The sequence below is a fragment of the Dendrobates tinctorius genome, unplaced genomic scaffold (assembly GCF_039654945.1).
Source record: "Dendrobates tinctorius isolate UK_male_01 unplaced genomic scaffold, ASM3965494v1 ptg000111l, whole genome shotgun sequence".
NCBI lineage: Eukaryota > Metazoa > Chordata > Amphibia > Anura > Dendrobatidae > Dendrobates > Dendrobates tinctorius.
The window spans coordinates 35,210,849-35,228,279 of NW_027361779.1; the positions used below are offsets into that span (position 1 = coordinate 35,210,849).

The window sequence follows — 17,431 nt, forward strand, 5'->3', positions numbered from 1 at the left end:
AGATGGGGTTAAGGTCAGGTGAGCTTGCTAGCCAATCAAGCACATTGATACTGTTGATTTTAAACGAGGTATTGGTACTTTTGGCAGTGTGGACAGGTGCAAAGTCCGGCTGGAGAATGAAATTTTCATTTCCAAAAAGTTGTCGGCAGAGAGAAGTATGAAGTGCTCAAAAAATTCCTGGTAGATGGCTGCGCTGACTTTGGTCTTGATATAACACAGTGGACCTATACCAGCAGATGACATGGCTCCCCAAACCATCACTGACTGTGGAAACTTCACACTAGACCTCAAGCAGCTTGGATTGTGTGCCTCTCCACTCTTCTTCCAGACTCTGGGACCTCGATCTCCAAATGAAATGCAAAATATACTTTCATCTGAAAACAACACCTTGGACCACTGAGCAATAGTCCAGTTCTTTTCCTCCTTGGCCCACGTAAGACGCTTCTTGCACTGTCTATTGGTCATGAGTGGCTTGACACAAGGAATGCGACACTTGTAGCCCATGTCCTAGATAAGTCTGTGTGTGTGTTGGCTCTTGAAACAATAACTCCAGTAGCAGTCCACTCCTTGTGAATCTCCCCCAAATAAATTTTTGAATGGCCTTTTCTTAACAATCCTTTCAAGGCTGAGGTTATCCTGATTGCTTGTGCACCTTTTTCTCTCACACATTTTCCTTCCACTCAACTTTCTATTAATATGCTTGGATACAGCACTATGTGAACAGCCAGCTTCCTTAGCAATGAGCTTTTGTGGCTTACCCTCCTTGTGGAGTGTGTCAGTGACTGCCTTCTGGACATCTGTCAAGTCAGCAGTCTTAGTCTTCCCCATGATTGTGGAGCCTATTGAAACAGACTAAGGGACCTTAATAAATGCTTAGGAAGCCTTTGCAGGTGTTTTTTTGTTAATTATTCTAATTTACTGAGATAATGACTTGGATTTTCATTGGCCATAAGCAATAATCATCAACATTAACAGAAATAAACACTAGAAATAGATCACTCTGTTTGCAATGACTCCATATAATATACAAGTTTAACTTTTTGTATTGAAGAGCTGAAATAAATTAAGTTTTTGACGATATTCAAATTTTGTGAGAAGCACATGTGTGTGTGTATATTATATATATATATATATATATATATATATATATATATATATATACACATACATACACACACACACACACACACACACACACACAGTTGTGGTCAAAGGTATTGACACCGCTGCAATTCTGTCAGATAATACTCAGTTTCTTCCTGAAAATGATTGCAAACACAAATTCTTTGGTATTATTATCTTCATTTAATTTGTCTTAAATGAAAAAACACAAAAGAGAATGAAGCAAAAAGCAAAACATTGATCATTTCACACAAAACTCTAAAAATGGGTCAGACAAAAGTATTGGCACCCTCAGCCTAATACTTGGTTGCACAACCTTTAGCCAAAATAACTGCGACCAACCGCTTCCGGTAACCATCAATGAGTTTCTTACAATGCTCTGCTGGAATTTTAGACCATTCTTCTTTGGCAAACTGCTCCAGGTCCCTGATATTAGAAGGGTGCCTTCTCCAAACTGCCATTTTTAGATCTATCAACAGGTGTTCTATGGGATTGAGGTATGGACTCATTGCTGGCCACCTTAGAAGTCTCCAGTGCTTTCTCTCAAACCATTTTCTAGTGCTTTTTGAAGTGTGTTTTGGGTCATTGTCCTGCTGGAAGACCCAAGACCTCTGAGGGAGACCCAGCTTTCTCACACTGGGCCCTACATTATGCTGCAAAATTTGTTGGTAGTCTTCTGACTTCATAATGCCATGCACACGGTCAAGCAGTCCAGTGCCAGAGGCAGCAAAGCAACCCCAAAACATCAGGGAACCTCCGCCATGTTTGACTGTAGGGACAGTGTTCTTTTCTTTGAATGCCTCTTTTTTTTTTCTCCTGTAAACTCTATGCTGATGCCTTTGCCCAAAAAGCTCTACTTTTGTCTCATCTGACCAGAGAACCTTCTTCCAAAACGTTTTAGGCTTTTTCAGGTAAGTTTTGGCAAACTCCAGCCTGGCTTTTTTATGTCAGGGTAAGAAGTGGGGTCTTCCTGGGTCTCCTACCATACAGTCCCTTTTCATTCAGACGTCGACGGATAGTACGGGTTGACACTGTTGTACCCTCGAACTGCAGGGCAGCTTGAACTTGTTTGGATGTTAGTCGAGGTTCTTTATCCAACATCCGCACAATCTTGCATTGAAATCTCTTGTCAATTTTTCTTTTGCGTCCACATCTAGGGAGGTTAGCCACAGTGCCATGGGCTTTAAACTTCTTGATGACACTGCGCACGGTAGACACAGGAACATTCAGGTCTTTGGAGATGGACTTGTAGCCTTGAGATTGCTCATGCTTCCTCACAATTTGGCTTCTCAAGTCCTCAGACAGTTCTTTGGTCTTCTTTCTTTTCTCCATGCTCAATGTGGTACACACAAGGACACAGGACAGAGGTTGAGTCAACTTTAATCCATGTCAACTGGCTGCAAGTGTGATTTAGTTATTGCCAACACCTGTTAGGTGCCACAGGTAAGTTACAGGCGCTGTTAATTACACAAATTAGAGAAGCATCACATGATTTTTTGAACAGTGCCAATACTTTTGTCCACCCTCTTTTTTATGTTTGGTGTGGAATTATATCCAATTTGGCTTTAGGACAATTCTTTTTGTGTTTTTTCATTTAAGACAAATTAAATGAAGATAATAATACCAACAACTGTGAAGTTGATCAAAATTATCCACCTGTGTGTAATCAAGTGTCCGTATAAATGCACCTGCTCTGTGATAGTCTCAGGGTTCTGTTTGAAGCACAGAGAGCATCATGAAGACCAAGGAACACAACAGGCAGGTCCGTGATAGTGTTGTGGAGAAGTTTAAAGCCGGATTTGGATACAAAATGATTTCCAAAACTTTAAACATCCCAAGGAGCACTGTGCAAGTGATCATATTGAAATGGAAGGAGTATCATACCACTGCAAATCTAGCAAGACCTGGCCTTCCCTCTATACTTTCATCTCAAACAAGGAGAAGACTGATCAGAGATGAAGCCAAGAGGCCCATGATCACTCTGGATAAACTGCAGAGATCTACAGCTGAGGTGGAACATAGGACAACAATCAGTTGTACACTGCACAAATCTAGCCTTCATAGTAGAGTGGAAAGAAGAAAGTCATTTCTCAAAGATATCCATAAAAAGTGTTGTTTAAAGTTTGCAACAAGCCACCTGGGAGACACACCAAACATGTGGAAGAAGGTGCTCTTGTCAGATGAAACCAAACTTTTTGGCAACAATTCCAAACAATACGTTTGGTGTAAAGGCAACACAGGTCATTACTCTGAACACATCATCCCCACTGTCAAACATGGTGGTGGCAGCATCATGGTTTGGGCCTGCTTTTCTTCAGGAGGGACAGGGAAGATGGTTAAAATTGATGGGAAGATGGATGGAGCCAAATACAGGACCATTCTTGAAGAAAACCTGTTAGAGTCTGCAAAAGACCTTAGACTGGGACGGTGATTTGTCTTCCAACAAGACAATGATCCCAAACATAAAGCAAAATCTACAATGGAATGGTTCACAAATAAACGTATCCAGGTGTTACAATGGCCAAGTCAAAGTCCAGACTGGAATCCAATCGAGAATCTGTGGAAAGAGCTGAAAACTGCTGTTCACAAACGATCTCCCTCAAACCCCATTGAGCTCGAGCTGTTTGCCAAGGAAGAATGGGCAAGAATTTCAGTCTCTTGATGTACAAAACTGATAGACATACCCCAAGCGACTTGCAGCTGTAATCGCAGCAAAAGGTGGTGCAACAAAGTATTAAGTTAAAGGGGCCGAATAATATTGCACACCCCACTTTTCAGTTTTTGAATTTCCACAAAACCAATAAATTTCGTTCAACTTCACAATTGTGTCCCACTTGTTGATTCTTTACATTTGATATCTTTATGTTTGAAGCATGATATGTGGGAAAAGGTTGAAAAGCTCCAGGGAGCCGAATACTTTTGCAAGGCACTGTAATTATAAGTATTGAACACGTCACAAATTTTCTAAGTAAATATATTTCTAAAGGTGCTATTGACATGAAATTTTTACCAAATGTCGGTAACAACCCATCCAATCCACACAGGCAAAGAAATCAAACCACAGGTGTCCATAAATTAAGTTATGTGTAATAATGAGAAATGACACAGGAAAAAAGTATTGAACACATGTTGAAATAGAGGTGCAAAAAGCCATGGAAAGTCATGACACCAACTGAAATCTATCAGTAATTAGAAAGCAATCCTGCCACTTTCTGAAAAATAATATCAATAGGTTCAATTGTTGGCTCATAAAAAGGTGACCCATTACCAAGGCGCCACACAAGAAACATCTCATGATGGGTAAAACCAGTGAGTTGTTTAAAGACCTCTTTAACCGTACTGTTGCAAAACATACTTATGGCATTGGTTACAGAAGAATTTCTAAATTACTTTAGGTTCTAGTGAGCATTGTAAGGGACATAATCCGAAAGAACATAAGTTCACCATAAACCAGCCAATACCAGGTGCGCTCCGAGACTTCAGAGAAGTGAAAATGTGTATGCACAATGTAAGTGCATATTAATACATGACCATTAACCAGAGAATGTATGCTTTTTGTTTTCTCTGGTTAATGGTCATGTGTTAATATGCACTTACATTGTGCATACACATTAATTTATTTTCTCAGTTCAGACTTCAGTTTTTTTTATCCATTTCATTGTGCATTCTGTGCATATATGAGTGTGACCGCCCTCTTTCTGAGCTGGGAAAACCATCCAGTCTGGCCTATGCTTTTACTAGTGGGTCAGTCCCTCGATCCTTGTTCACATTCACGTCACTTGGCAAGTGAAAAGGTTTTTAAATACTAGAGTAGGACTGTCCCACAAGGGTTGCCGTGACGTGGCGGGATGGCTTGTACATTATTTTGATCAAAATTATGTTTACTAAATACCATTATTATTATTATTATTATTATTACTACTACCTTTATGCATTATTTGCAGTTTATTTTTTACTTTTTATTTGTGTTTTTTTTCTTTTTGTTTTCTCTGGTTAATGGTCATGTGTTAATATGCACTTACATTGTGCGTACACATTAATTTATTTTCTCAGTTCAGACTTCAGTTTTTTAAACAGTGAAGTTTGAAGGTAGGAACATAATGGTGTGGGGCTGGTTTTCCAGCATACAGCACTGGCAAACGTCAAACAATTGAAGGAAGGATGAATGGACAAAGTATACCAAGACATTCTTGATAAAAATCTGCTATCTACCAGGATGACTAAGATGAAAAGAGAGTGGACATTTCAGCAAGACAATGATCTCAAACACACAGCCAAGGAAACTCTGATTTGGTTCCAGAGAAAGATAATAAAGCTGCTGGAATGGCCTAAACAACCACGTGACCTGAAATTTATGGATGGAACTATAGACCAGATTTAATAGAAGGAGCCAACAAAACCTTCAAGGTTTGAGAAGCGTGTGGAAGAATGGGCCAAAATCACAACTGAGCAATACATGCGACTAGTTTCTCCAAAAAGGAGGCACCTTTACGACCGCTGACGTACTACTGCGTCAGCGGTCGGTATCCACCGCTTTGCGGGGGGCTCCGGCAGTGAGCCCACCTCAAAGCCGCAACATGTCAGCTGGAGGCTATTGAAACATGCCAAAAGTAAAAAAAAAAAAATAAAGATTTCTTGAAAATTAAAAAAATAAATAAAATAGAAAAACCATAAGTTTAAATCACCCCCCTTTCGTCCCAATCAAAATAAAACAATAAAAAAAAAAAAATCAAACCTACACATATTTGGTATCGCCACGTTCATAATCGCCCGCTATAGCAATAAAAAAAAAAAGGATTAACCCAATCGCTAGACGGCGTAGCGAGAGAAAAAAAAACGCCAGAATTAAGCTTTGTTGGTTGCAGCGACAATGAATTGAAATGCAAATAACGGGCGATCAAAAGAACGTGTCTGCACAAAAGTGGTATCATTAAATTGTCAGCCCGGCACGCTAAAAATAAGCCCTCACCCAGCCCAAGATCATGAAAAATGGAGACGCTACGGGTCTTGGAAAATTGTGCTTTTTTTTTTTTTTTTTTTTTTTTTTAAGCAAACTTTGTAATTTTTTTTCACCACTCAGATGAAAGAGAACCTAGACATGTTTGGTGTTTATGAACTCGTAATGACCTGGAGAATCATAATGGCAGGTCGGTTTTAGCATTTCGTGAACGTAGCAAAAAAGCCAAACAAAAAACAAGTGTGGGATTGCACTTTTCTTGCAACTTCACCGCACTTGGAATTTTTTCCCGTTTTCAACATGCTAAAACCAATGATGTAATTCAAAAGTACAACTTGTTCCGCAAAATATAAGCCCTCACACAGCCATATTGACGGAAAAATAGAAAAGCTATGGCTCTGGGAAGAAGGGGAGCGAAAAATGAAAATGCAAAACCGAAAAAAGCTCCGGAAGGTAAGGGGTTAAATTAACCCCAGCGCTAAGTGCCTTGTTCCAGACAACATTGCCCCTCCCCCCAGCGACCGCCGGCCGGACACAGTCGATTCCTATACCGGCCGATGTCGCAAGGGTGCCTCCATCTTGTTTCCGACGCTTCCCTGACGTCAGCGGGGCACGCCTCCTCCATAATGCTTTGCTGCGCCCGTGACGTCAGTGGTACCCGGAAGAGGCCCCCAGTCGCTCCTCCACATGTCATCCAGGTGGGAGCCGGGCTGGCACAAGGGGAGGGCGGAGCAGCGGATCCAGCCCGACACCCTCCGGGAAGGCCGCCCGCGCCCGCACGTGAACCAAGCCACCGGGGGACCTGTGGACAGTGCTTCCAGCACCCGAATGCCGGCGTTACAGGTACGAGACCTGCTCTTCCCACACCGGGACTGGGACCTTTTCCTTTTACCAGTGACAGGTACCGCCGTCTTTCAGTACAGGATCCCCATCCAGGACATGAACCCAACTGAAGAGAGGAGAGGTACCGCCCCTTATATTTCAGTAGGTTCCTGTCCTGGCGGGGCAGACCCTTCTCTCAGGTGTGCTGTCATGGGTGAAGGGAAAACACATAGCAATGTATGTGAGGTATTAGTTAATATTCTGGCCAAAATACCTTACCTATATTGATGAGTTTTAATATGCATTGAAATAAACGTGTTTTTATTGATTAGTTACCTTTGAATGGAGTCTCTTTTTCTTAAGTGTTTCTCTAATACCATTCTACGGTAGATATGTTGTTTTTATTGTATCTTACTGCAGTGTTACAGTTGAACACAAAAGTCTACATACCTGGCAGAATTTTTGCCTTTTTGGCCTTTTTTTCAGAGAATATGAATGATAACACCAAAACTTTTTCTCCACTCATGGTTAGTGGTTGCGTGAAGCCACTTATTGTCAAACTACTGTGTTTTCTCTTTTTAAATCATAATGACAACCCAAAACATCCAAAGGACCCTGATCAAAAGTTCACATACCCCAATTCTTAAAACCGCGTATTGCCCCTTCTAACATCAATGACAGCTTGAAGTCTTTTGTGGTAGTTGTGCATGAGGTTTATTTTCTCAGATGGTAAAGCTGCACACTCTTCTTGGTAAAAAAATTCCAGTTCCTGTAAATACCTGGGCTGTCTAGCATGAACTGCGAGCTTGAGATTTCCCCAGAGTGGCTCAATGATATTGATGTCAGGAGACTGAGATGGCCACTCCAGAACCTTCACTTTGTTCAGCTGTAGTCAATGACTGGTCGCCTTAGCCTTGTATGGATCGTTGTCGTGTTGTAACGTCCAAGTACGTCCCATGCGCAGCTTCCGTGCTGATGATTGCAAACTTGCCTTTAGTATTTGCTGATAACATGCTGTACTCATCTTTCCTTCAACTTTGACTGAGTTTCCTGTGCCAAAGGTAACGTTTATGGTTGTGGACAAATAGTTGAATTTTGGTCTCATCACTCCAAATTACCTTGTTCCAGAAGTTTTGAGGCTTGTCTCTGAAAAAAGGTCAAGAAAGCAAAAATTCTGCTGGGGTATGTAAACTTTTGAGCACAGCTGTATGGCAGACAAAAAAAAAAAATAATTCTGGTGTTTTGTTTTCTTTTCTCATTACGCTGTTTACTGATTTATTGTATTTGCCTATCTTATATTTTGATAAATCGGACTTTTACGAACGCAGCAATACCAAATATGCATATTTTTGTACATCAGCGCTGCTATTTAGAGTGAAATTCACAGCCTCCACAGGAGAACTGTCATGACAAGCACAGAGGTTTTCATCAGACCCCCAGCTGCCATGGTAACCCATTGGCGCCCCATGATCACATTAATGGGTAAGTGGAATTACCTGCCCCCCTGCTGGCGAGAATCATATCTTACTATTACAGATTGACAGTGGCATTTAACAGGTCAACAGCTCTGAGCCACCCAGAGCTTTTGGAGGCAGATGATGGCTGAATTATTATTCTGTATGTCATATTTTGTAAAGGGATTAAATATAAATCATACAACTTAAAATTTTAAGAAGCAGAAAGTTATGATGAAACAATACCAAAGTATTGCAGAGGAGTAATGTACTAACCTGGGCTTAAATGCTTTACTGGCCCCCAGTGATACACTGCTAGGAAGTGTTCCTACATAAAAAAGCAACATAAGTCAAAAGACATTAGGTTTCAAAAACAGATAGAAAATAACTTTCTTGACAGAAATAATAAAGCATACATTTTCAAAATAATGAGCCCTTAAAACATAAGTAATTGCCCATGTAAACACATGACTGTAAAAAAAAGTGTACAGAAATAGTCTTTTTACAGTATTCTCTACAGACACGAAATCTACGATGTCGAGAACACTGTGTGCATATATATCCTGCAAGATACATTTTGTGAAATTTAGTAATGCCCACTGCTACTGACAAAGAAGAGCTGCAAGATGTCATACGACAATACGGTTCTGGGGAAGTAGACAAAGGGACACCATACGTATAACAACACTTATTAACATTATCATCATAAAAGACAACACACAAAAGAGTTGTTGACCATTATTTATGTTTAAAATCGTGTTTATCCTCTGACCCACCACCATTCATCTCATAGCAGTACCCAGATTCCTCTTCTGGCACTGTGCATTCTTTAGCGTTCTTATGGTTAGCGCTACAACCTTGCAACGCTGGGGTCTTTGGTTCAAATCCTACCAAGGACAACATCTGCAAGGAGTTTGTATGTTCTCCACATGTTTATGTGGGTTTCCTCCAGGATCTTTGGTATCCTCCCACACTCCAAAGATATACTGATAGGAAATTTAGATTATGAGGCTGAATGGGGACAGAGATGATGTTTTCTGGAAAGCTATGTGGAATATAATGGTGCTACATAAATAAAACAAATATGGCCATGTGACTGCTGCAGCCAATCTATGGCCACAGCAGACACTAAGGCAGCACTGTAGATAATCATGTCGTCTTCAAAGTTAGTGACTGGTTGTAGCTATCACATATTCCGATAAATAGAATGTACACATATAATCGCTTTACATACTGTTTTGGTTGTACGGATAGGTGAATGCTGCAGACGCAGTAGTTGCTTTTAACCTCAAAAAAGGGCTAAACAGTAGAGTGGAGTGAGCACTAAACTGCTCAGATGCTTGTTCCTCAAACCGAGCAATTCCTAATATTCCAATGCTTGTTTCGAGTAACTAATTTAATGGGAGTCAATGGGAAATCCAAGCATTTCTCCGGCAGACCCTACAATGAGGTCTGGGGGGCAGTGAAAATACTGAAATGGATGGAAAAAAGTGTGCTGAATGGAAAGAGAACAGCTTGGGGAAGGCCCCTGGAAGAATCTCTGACTCTCAGATCGCTGCTGAGAACAATGGTGTCACACTTTTACTCCAATTTAAGGACTAATAATAAAACATTAAAATCGAAGAGAACTTGGAGTTACATAGTTATATAGGTTGAAAATAGACCTACGTCCATCAAGTTCAACCTTTCTCCATCAATTGTACGTTTGTCAGTAATTTAACTATAACCCGCAATGTAATGTGTATCCAGGAAATCATCCAGCCCTTTTTTAAAAGCTGTCATAGTGTCTCCCATTACTACCTCTTGTGGTAGGACATTCTGGGAAAAAAAAAATGTTAAGAAACATTTTTTCCTGTATAATGACTTGTATATAAGGAAAAGTTAAAAATGATTTAAAAAAATAATTTAAGAAAACCAAAATTTAATTTTGTATTAAAAAATTGTACATTTCAGTGTATGTTATGAAGGAAGCAAGAAGTACCAAAAACTAGGGACTCTGATAGGCCTTGTATTAGACTTAAAGGAGGGTCTCATACACATTCTGTTAAAATTGTCATGTAGTGATACTTCTACACTCATAAAAGCTCTGCACACAGTGCAAAGCCTGCCAAAAACTTCAAGCAGGGTCATCCATACACCCTTCAAGGCACCAGATGTTGAGCCTGATAAAAAAAAATATGAAAGTGTAGCTGTGGCACTTCTCCACTCATAAATGCTACACACAGTGCAAAGCCAGGAAAAAAAATTATAAGGCGGGTCATCCACTTAGCCATAGAGCCTTGAAAGTGACAACTGGCAGGCATCATTACAATATTTTAAAAGTGTTGTTGATGTACTCCTACGCTCATAAAGGGTTTTCACAAAGTGCAAAGGCAGGAAAAAATTATGAGTAGGGTTATTATTATACATTTATATAGTGCCATTTATTCCATGGCGCTTTACATGTGAAAAGGGGAAATATAGACAAGTACAATAAACGTATAAGACAAGGGACACACAGGTACAGAAGGAGAGAGGACCCTGCCCGCGAGGGCTCACAGTCTATAGGGATGGGTAAGGATACACTAGGAGAGGGTGGAGCTGGTTGTGCGGTGGCTCAGTAGACTGCGGGTCATTGCAGGCTGTAGGCTTGTCAGAACAGGTGGGTCTTCAGGTTCTTCTTGAAGGTTTCTGTTGTTGGTGAGAGTCTGATGTGTTGGGGCAGCGCGTTCCAGAGTATGGGAGAAGCACGGGAGAAGTCTTGTATGCGGTTGTGGGAAGAAGAGATAAGGGGGGAGTAGAGAAGGAGACCTTGAGAATATTCGAAGATTGCGTGCGGGTAGGTACCAGGAGACCATGTCACAGATGTATGGAGGAGACAGGTTGTGGATGGCTTTGTATGTCATGGTTAGGGTTTTGAACTGGAGCCTCTGGGCAATAGGAAGCCAGTGAAGCGCCTGGAATAGTGGGGACACAGGTGGATTAGTCGGGCAGCAGAGTGTAGGATGGACTGGAGTGGGGCCAGAGTGCTAGAGGGGAGGCCAGAGAGTAGGAGGTTGCCTTAGTCGAGGCGGGAGATGATAAGGGCGTGCACTAGTGTTTTTGTGGTTTCGTTGGTGAGGAATGCACGGATCCGGAAAATATTTTTGAGTTTGAGGCGGCAGGAGGAGGCAAGGGCTTGGATATGTGGTTTGAAAGAGAGGGCAGAGTCGAGGATCACCCCAAGGCACTGAGCTTGCGGGACTGGAGAAAGCGAGCAGCCACTGACATTGATGGATAGGTCTGGTGGAGAGGTAGAGTGAGATGGGGGAAAGATGATGAATTCTGTTTTGTCCATGTTCAGTTTGAGAAAGCGAGCAGAAAAGAAGGCTGATATAGCAGACAGACATTGTGGGATTTTGGTCAGTAAGGAGGTGAGGTCAGGTCCAGATATGTAGAAGGTGTAGATGGAGAAGAGTAGGGGTCCTAGGACGGAGCCTTGAGGAGCACCGACAGAGAGGGGGCGAGGTGAGGAGGTGGTGTGTGAGAGAGAGAGAGACACTAAATATTCAGTCTGTTAGGTATGATGAGATCCAGGATAGGGCCAAGTCTGTGATGCCAAGAGATGAGAGAATCTGTAGCAGGAGGGAATGGTCCATGGTGTCGAAGGCAGAAGACAGGTCCAGGAGAAGGAGGACAGGGTAATGTTGCTTGCTCTTGGCAGATAGTAGGTTGTTGGTGACTTTTGTTAGGGCAGTTTTAGTTGAGTGATGCGGTGGGAAACCAGATTGTAACCGGTCAAAGAGGGAACAGGAGGTGAGGTGGGAGGACAGTTCAAGATATACATGCTGTTCCAGTAGTTTTGAGGCGTAAGGGAGAAGAGATATCGGGCGATAATTAGACACAGAGGATGGGTCGAGAGAGAGCTTTTTGAGGATGGGTATGATTGAGGCATGTTTGGATGAGGGAAAGACACCATTTGTAAGTGAAAGGTTGAAGCGGTGTGATAGAGTTGGGATGAAGACTGTGGCAAGGTTAGGCATGAGATGGAAGGGTGAGGTGAGGTGTGATCTTTACAGGAGGGTGGAGAACTGATCTTCTGTCATGGTGGAGAAGGTGGTTTTGGAAGAACAGGGCTGAGTGGCTAAGAGGGGCATTGGTGGCTGCGGGCTAAAGCTTTCTCTGATCGTATCGATCTGCTGAAAGGAGGCAAAGTCTTCAGCAGAAATGAGGAGAGGTAGGAGGTGCTGTGGGACTGAGTAGAGAATTGAAAGTGTTGAAGAGCTGTTTAGGGTTGTGAGACAGGGAGGATATGAGAGCTGTGAAGTAAGTTTGTTTTGGCTGTCATGCGCAAGACGGATCCGGCAGAAAACCGGATCCATCACATCCGGTTTTACAAAACATTTGCCGGATCCGGCGCTCCGGCACGACGCCGGAACGCGCCTGACGGCGAAAACCTGATGTGTGAAAGTAGCCTAAGCCATATATATAAATAAAAAATAAAAACACTTCTCCCCCTCCTTTTAGACCTTTTTAATTTTCACAAGGGAAATAGGAGAAATTGCACCATACAATTTGCTGTGCAATTTCTCCAAAGTAGGAAGATACCCAACATGTGGAAGAAATTTACTGTTTGGGCGCTTGACAGTGCTTGGAAGGGAAGAAACGCCATTTGACTTTTTAATGCAAAATTTGTTGGAACTTATCTAGATGTGTGATGAGCACCTTGAAACCCCACCCCCCAGGTGCTTCACAAAAGTTTATAACGTTGAGCATTGGAAATAAAAAAAATTAAAAAAAAAATCACTTTTCCCACAAAAATGTTTTTAGTACCAATTTTTTTTTTTTTTTTTTTTTTTTTCATTTTTCCAAGGGCAACAGGAGAAAATGCACCATACAATTTGTTGTGCAATTTCTCCTGAATACGCAAATACCCAATATGTGGAGAAAAACTACGGTACTCTGTGTGGGCTGCACGGCAGGGGTCGGAATGGAAGAAGTGCCATTTGAATCTGAATGCAAAGTTTTAATGGAATCATTAGCGAACGCGGAGCAGTATCCCCCCCTTCAAGTGTCCCAATTTTGGAAATTAAACCCCTTTGGGTATTTATCTTCAGGTGTAGTGATGATTTTGACTCCATGGGTGTTTTCCAGAAACAAGCAGCAGTGGATGTTGCTGAATGAAAATTGCAAATTGCCATTGTAGCGGCCAGTACATTGTGGTGACAAGCTCATGTTTCTGGTGACAAGCAGATGTAAATTAGGCGGACTGTCATCGCTACAGAAATGCCAAACACATGTACGCTAAATGTGGTTTAGGCACACTTGGTCTCAGAAGGGAGGGGGCATTTGGAAGTGCACAATTTGTTGAATTTCTTTTGGGGGTCGAGGAGCTATAGCGCTTTTCCAGAGCCTTTTTACTACAAGTAACATGGAAGCCCCCTATATTTCCGTTAACAGATGACGGAGCTGAGTGGGGACTTTTTTGTGCATTGGGTTGAGGCTTTTGTTGGGAACATTTTACATAACATTTGGGATCACATTTATCCGGCACTTTGCGCTGAGCACTTAAATCGGGGTTTAGATCTAAGTCTCCGAGTAACATGATTCTGATGAAAGCCCCGAGGGGTCCATTCACTATAATGTGGCAGCAGAGTTACTCTGGACTCAGACTGGCCTCTATTTAGCAGTGTCCTTCTTTTCAGAAGTGCACAAAACTCTGTCGGACCGCGCTTTTATGCAAGACTAAAAAGTTAGACACCGACTGATCATTGACGCCATCCATAGTGCCTCCATCTGTCTCATTAAAGGGAATCTTCCATCAGGGGTTCCCTCTGAGTCACGTATTTCAGAGATTTACACGGAAAACCCAATGCGCAGAGCACAGGATGAATGTGAACCGAACCTTACTGCGATCTTTGGGAGGCAGAATGAACAAATCAACAGAAGGTCAAGAATTGCTTTCATATATTCTTTTATGCCGTTTCTCATGCTGTATTAGCTATTTGACAACTTTATTCTTTGGGACAGTGTGATTACAGTGATACCAGATTTATATCGGATTTTCATGTTTGGCTGCTGTCACACACTAAAAGACGCTTTATATTGCAAAAACTTAATGGGAACCTGTCACCTGTTTTGGCTGCTATAAAATGCAGCCACTGCCTTTCAGGGCTTATCTACAGCATTCTATAATGATGTAGATATGCCTCAAAACCACTGATAATCTCCCTCGATCTGGGGCTCCACGCAAGATTTCACCCCGTAGGGTCAAAATGATCACAAGAACGGCAAGCAAAAATCCCGGAACCACATGTGGGGACCTAGTGAATGACCTGCATAGAGCTGGGAACACTGTTACAAAGGCTACCATCAGTAACACAAAACTGTTGTGAAAACTCTTAACATGACTTCTAAGTTTGGGCTCCCTCTGGTGGTGGCTGCGGGTAGTGGAGCTGGTCAGATTGACAGAAGTCCATCACCTGAAGATGATGAGTGGAAGTCAGGTGTTACAGACTGGGAAGATTTAAGTGAGCAAGCTTCCCTCAGTTGCTGCTGGGGATTTGATTTTCTTCCTGTTTATCTTGAAGTCCGCTTGTCCCCTGCATTGTTCAGATAAGTTATTTGTTTGCTGGAATCTTTTTGCATTTCATCCAGTTTTGCCTTTCTCTGCTTTGTGCTTTGCTGTGTGAGCTCAGCATTGTTCCCTGCTGGGACCGGTGCTAGACTCTGCTCCATATGCCACAGCTTATTGTCAGTCTGATCAGTATTGCTAATCCCCTGTTATAGCATCTTTGGTTTTGCTTCCAGTTCGCACCAGAATGTTGATCTAGTGGGGGAGAGGTCGTGTGGCCTCAGCATTTTTGCATATCAGACTTGTTGGATTTTTTAGGGTTTTTGTATGATTGCAGACAGTATCTTTTCTGTCCTGTGCTATCTAGACAGTTTGAGCCCCTTCATTTGCTTACTCTATTTTCTGCCTGTGTTTGTGCCTCATCTTGTCTCACCGGCAATATATGTTTGTGGGCTCTCTATTCCTTTGGGGTTCTGATCCGGGGCAGTTTAGCTTTCCCCTTTTCTTGCTTTAGGCTTAGTTAACTCTTTGGCTGTGCCGAGGCGCCTAGGGCATCGTAGGTACATCCCATGGCTAATTCTAGTTGTGTTGTTAGGTTTAGGGGTCTGCAATCCGATAAGTTGCCAACGTTTCTGGCGTTCTGGTTGCTTAGCTTATTTCCCGGTTATCCTCCTCGGTGACCTAATCATAACACACAACGTCGCCAGAGACTTAGATCCTGCAGTGCCAGATGTGTCCCCCTGTTTAAGCCAGCACATGTCCGGGCCCGTGTAGTTTGCTAGATAGCGTTTGGATTATCCAGAAGAGTATTGGGAGAATGTCATATGATCTGATGAAACAAAAGTAGAACTGTTTGGTAGAATCAAAACTCATCGTGTTTGGAGGAGAAAGAATGCTGAGTTGCATCCAAAGAACACCATACCTACTGTGAAGCATGGGGGTGGCAACATCATGTTTTGGGGCTGTTTCTCTGCAAAGGGAACACGACGATTGATCCATGTACATGAAAGATTGAATGGGGCCATGTATCATGAGATTTTGAGGGCACACCTCCTTCCATCAGCAAGTTGATTGAAGATGAAACATGGATGGGTCTTTCAGCATGATAATGATCCCAGGGACACTGCCAGGGCAACGGAGTAGCTTCGTAAGAAGCATATGAAGGTCCTGGAGTGGCCTAGCCAGGCTCCAGATGTCAACCCCATAGAAAACCTTTGGAGGGATTTGAAAATTAGTGTTGCCCAGTGACAGGCCCAAAACATCACTGCTCTAAAGGAGATCTGCATGGAGGAAGGGGCCAACATACCACCAACAGTGTGTGCCAACCTTGTGAAGACTTACAGAAAACATTTGACCTCTTTGACCCAGTGGACAGCATTCATAACAGATGAGTATTTCTGCTATGTGTAGCACAAGTGATCAGAAGATCGCAGTTTCAAGTTTTTTTTTCTCACTACAACATTGCAATAAAATGCAAAAACAGGCAATCAAAATCCTATCTACCCCAAAATGGAATCAATAAAAATGACAGCTCGGTGTACAAAAAATAAGCCCTCACCCAGCCCCAGATCACAAAAATGGAGACGCTACATGTCTCAAAAAATGGCCCTTTTTTGTTTTACAAATATTGTTTTCACCACTAAAATAAAAAAGAACTTATACGTGTTTGGTATCTATGAACTCGTATTGACCTGTAGAATCATAATAGCCAGTCAGTTTTAGCATTTAGCTAACATAGATAAAAATACCTTGTGAAACTGCACACTTTGTTTTGCAATTTCACAGCAAAACCGTAAAATCAATGGTGTCGTTCAAAATTACAACTCGTTCCGCAAAAAAACAAGCCCTCCACATGGCCATATTGACAGAAAAATAAAAAAAGGCATGGCTCTGGGAAGAAGGGGAGCGAAAAATGAAAATGCAAAAACGGAAATTCCCAAGGTGGTAACATGGCTAATACAACATGTTTTAACCTCTTTGTGACATTTGACATACTATACCGTCCATGTGCCCTGGCCTTAATGCCCATGGACAGTATAGTACGTCATGTGTGATCAGCTGTGCTCACGGGGGGAGCGCGGCTGATCGTGGGCGGGTGTCAGCTGATACCCGGCACTTTAACCCCTGGAACACGGTGATCAAACATGATCTCAGCGTTCTGGGAGCAGGCAGAGGGGATATCAGCTCTGAGAGCCCCTCTGCCTTTGGATTGGAGACCCCGCGTCATGACATCCGGGTCTCAAGAGCTGAGAGACTTCCTGTCATGCGCAGTGCATGTCAGGAAGTCTTTCAGGTTAGTGTTAAGAAGCTGCAGCGCTGACAGCTTCTATAGCATGCAGATCTGCATGCTATAGAAGCGATCAGCCTGCACAAAATGAGTGTCCAATAGTGGGACACAGTGTAAAAGTATGAATTAAATTAAAAAAAAAAATTTAAATAATTGTAAAAATATTTTAAAAAATAATAAATCAATATTTATTCCATCAATAAAAATTTAAATAAAAAAAATCTAAACAAAAGTACACATATTTAGCATTGCCGCGT

General features: G+C 42.1%; 1 protein-coding gene across 4 annotated transcripts in view; it reads right to left on the minus strand.

Moving 5' to 3' along the window:
- The window catches only part of CYB5R4 (cytochrome b5 reductase 4), a 415,380-nt gene that overhangs the window by 263,027 nt on the left and 134,922 nt on the right, over positions 1 to 17,431 (minus strand). For all 4 annotated transcript variants that reach the window (XM_073589653.1, XM_073589651.1, XM_073589652.1 and 1 more), the window contains exon 5: positions 8,632 to 8,683. In XM_073589653.1, the coding sequence (XP_073445754.1) occupies positions 8,632 to 8,683 (52 nt within the window). The remainder of the gene's footprint in view (positions 1 to 8,631; positions 8,684 to 17,431) is intronic.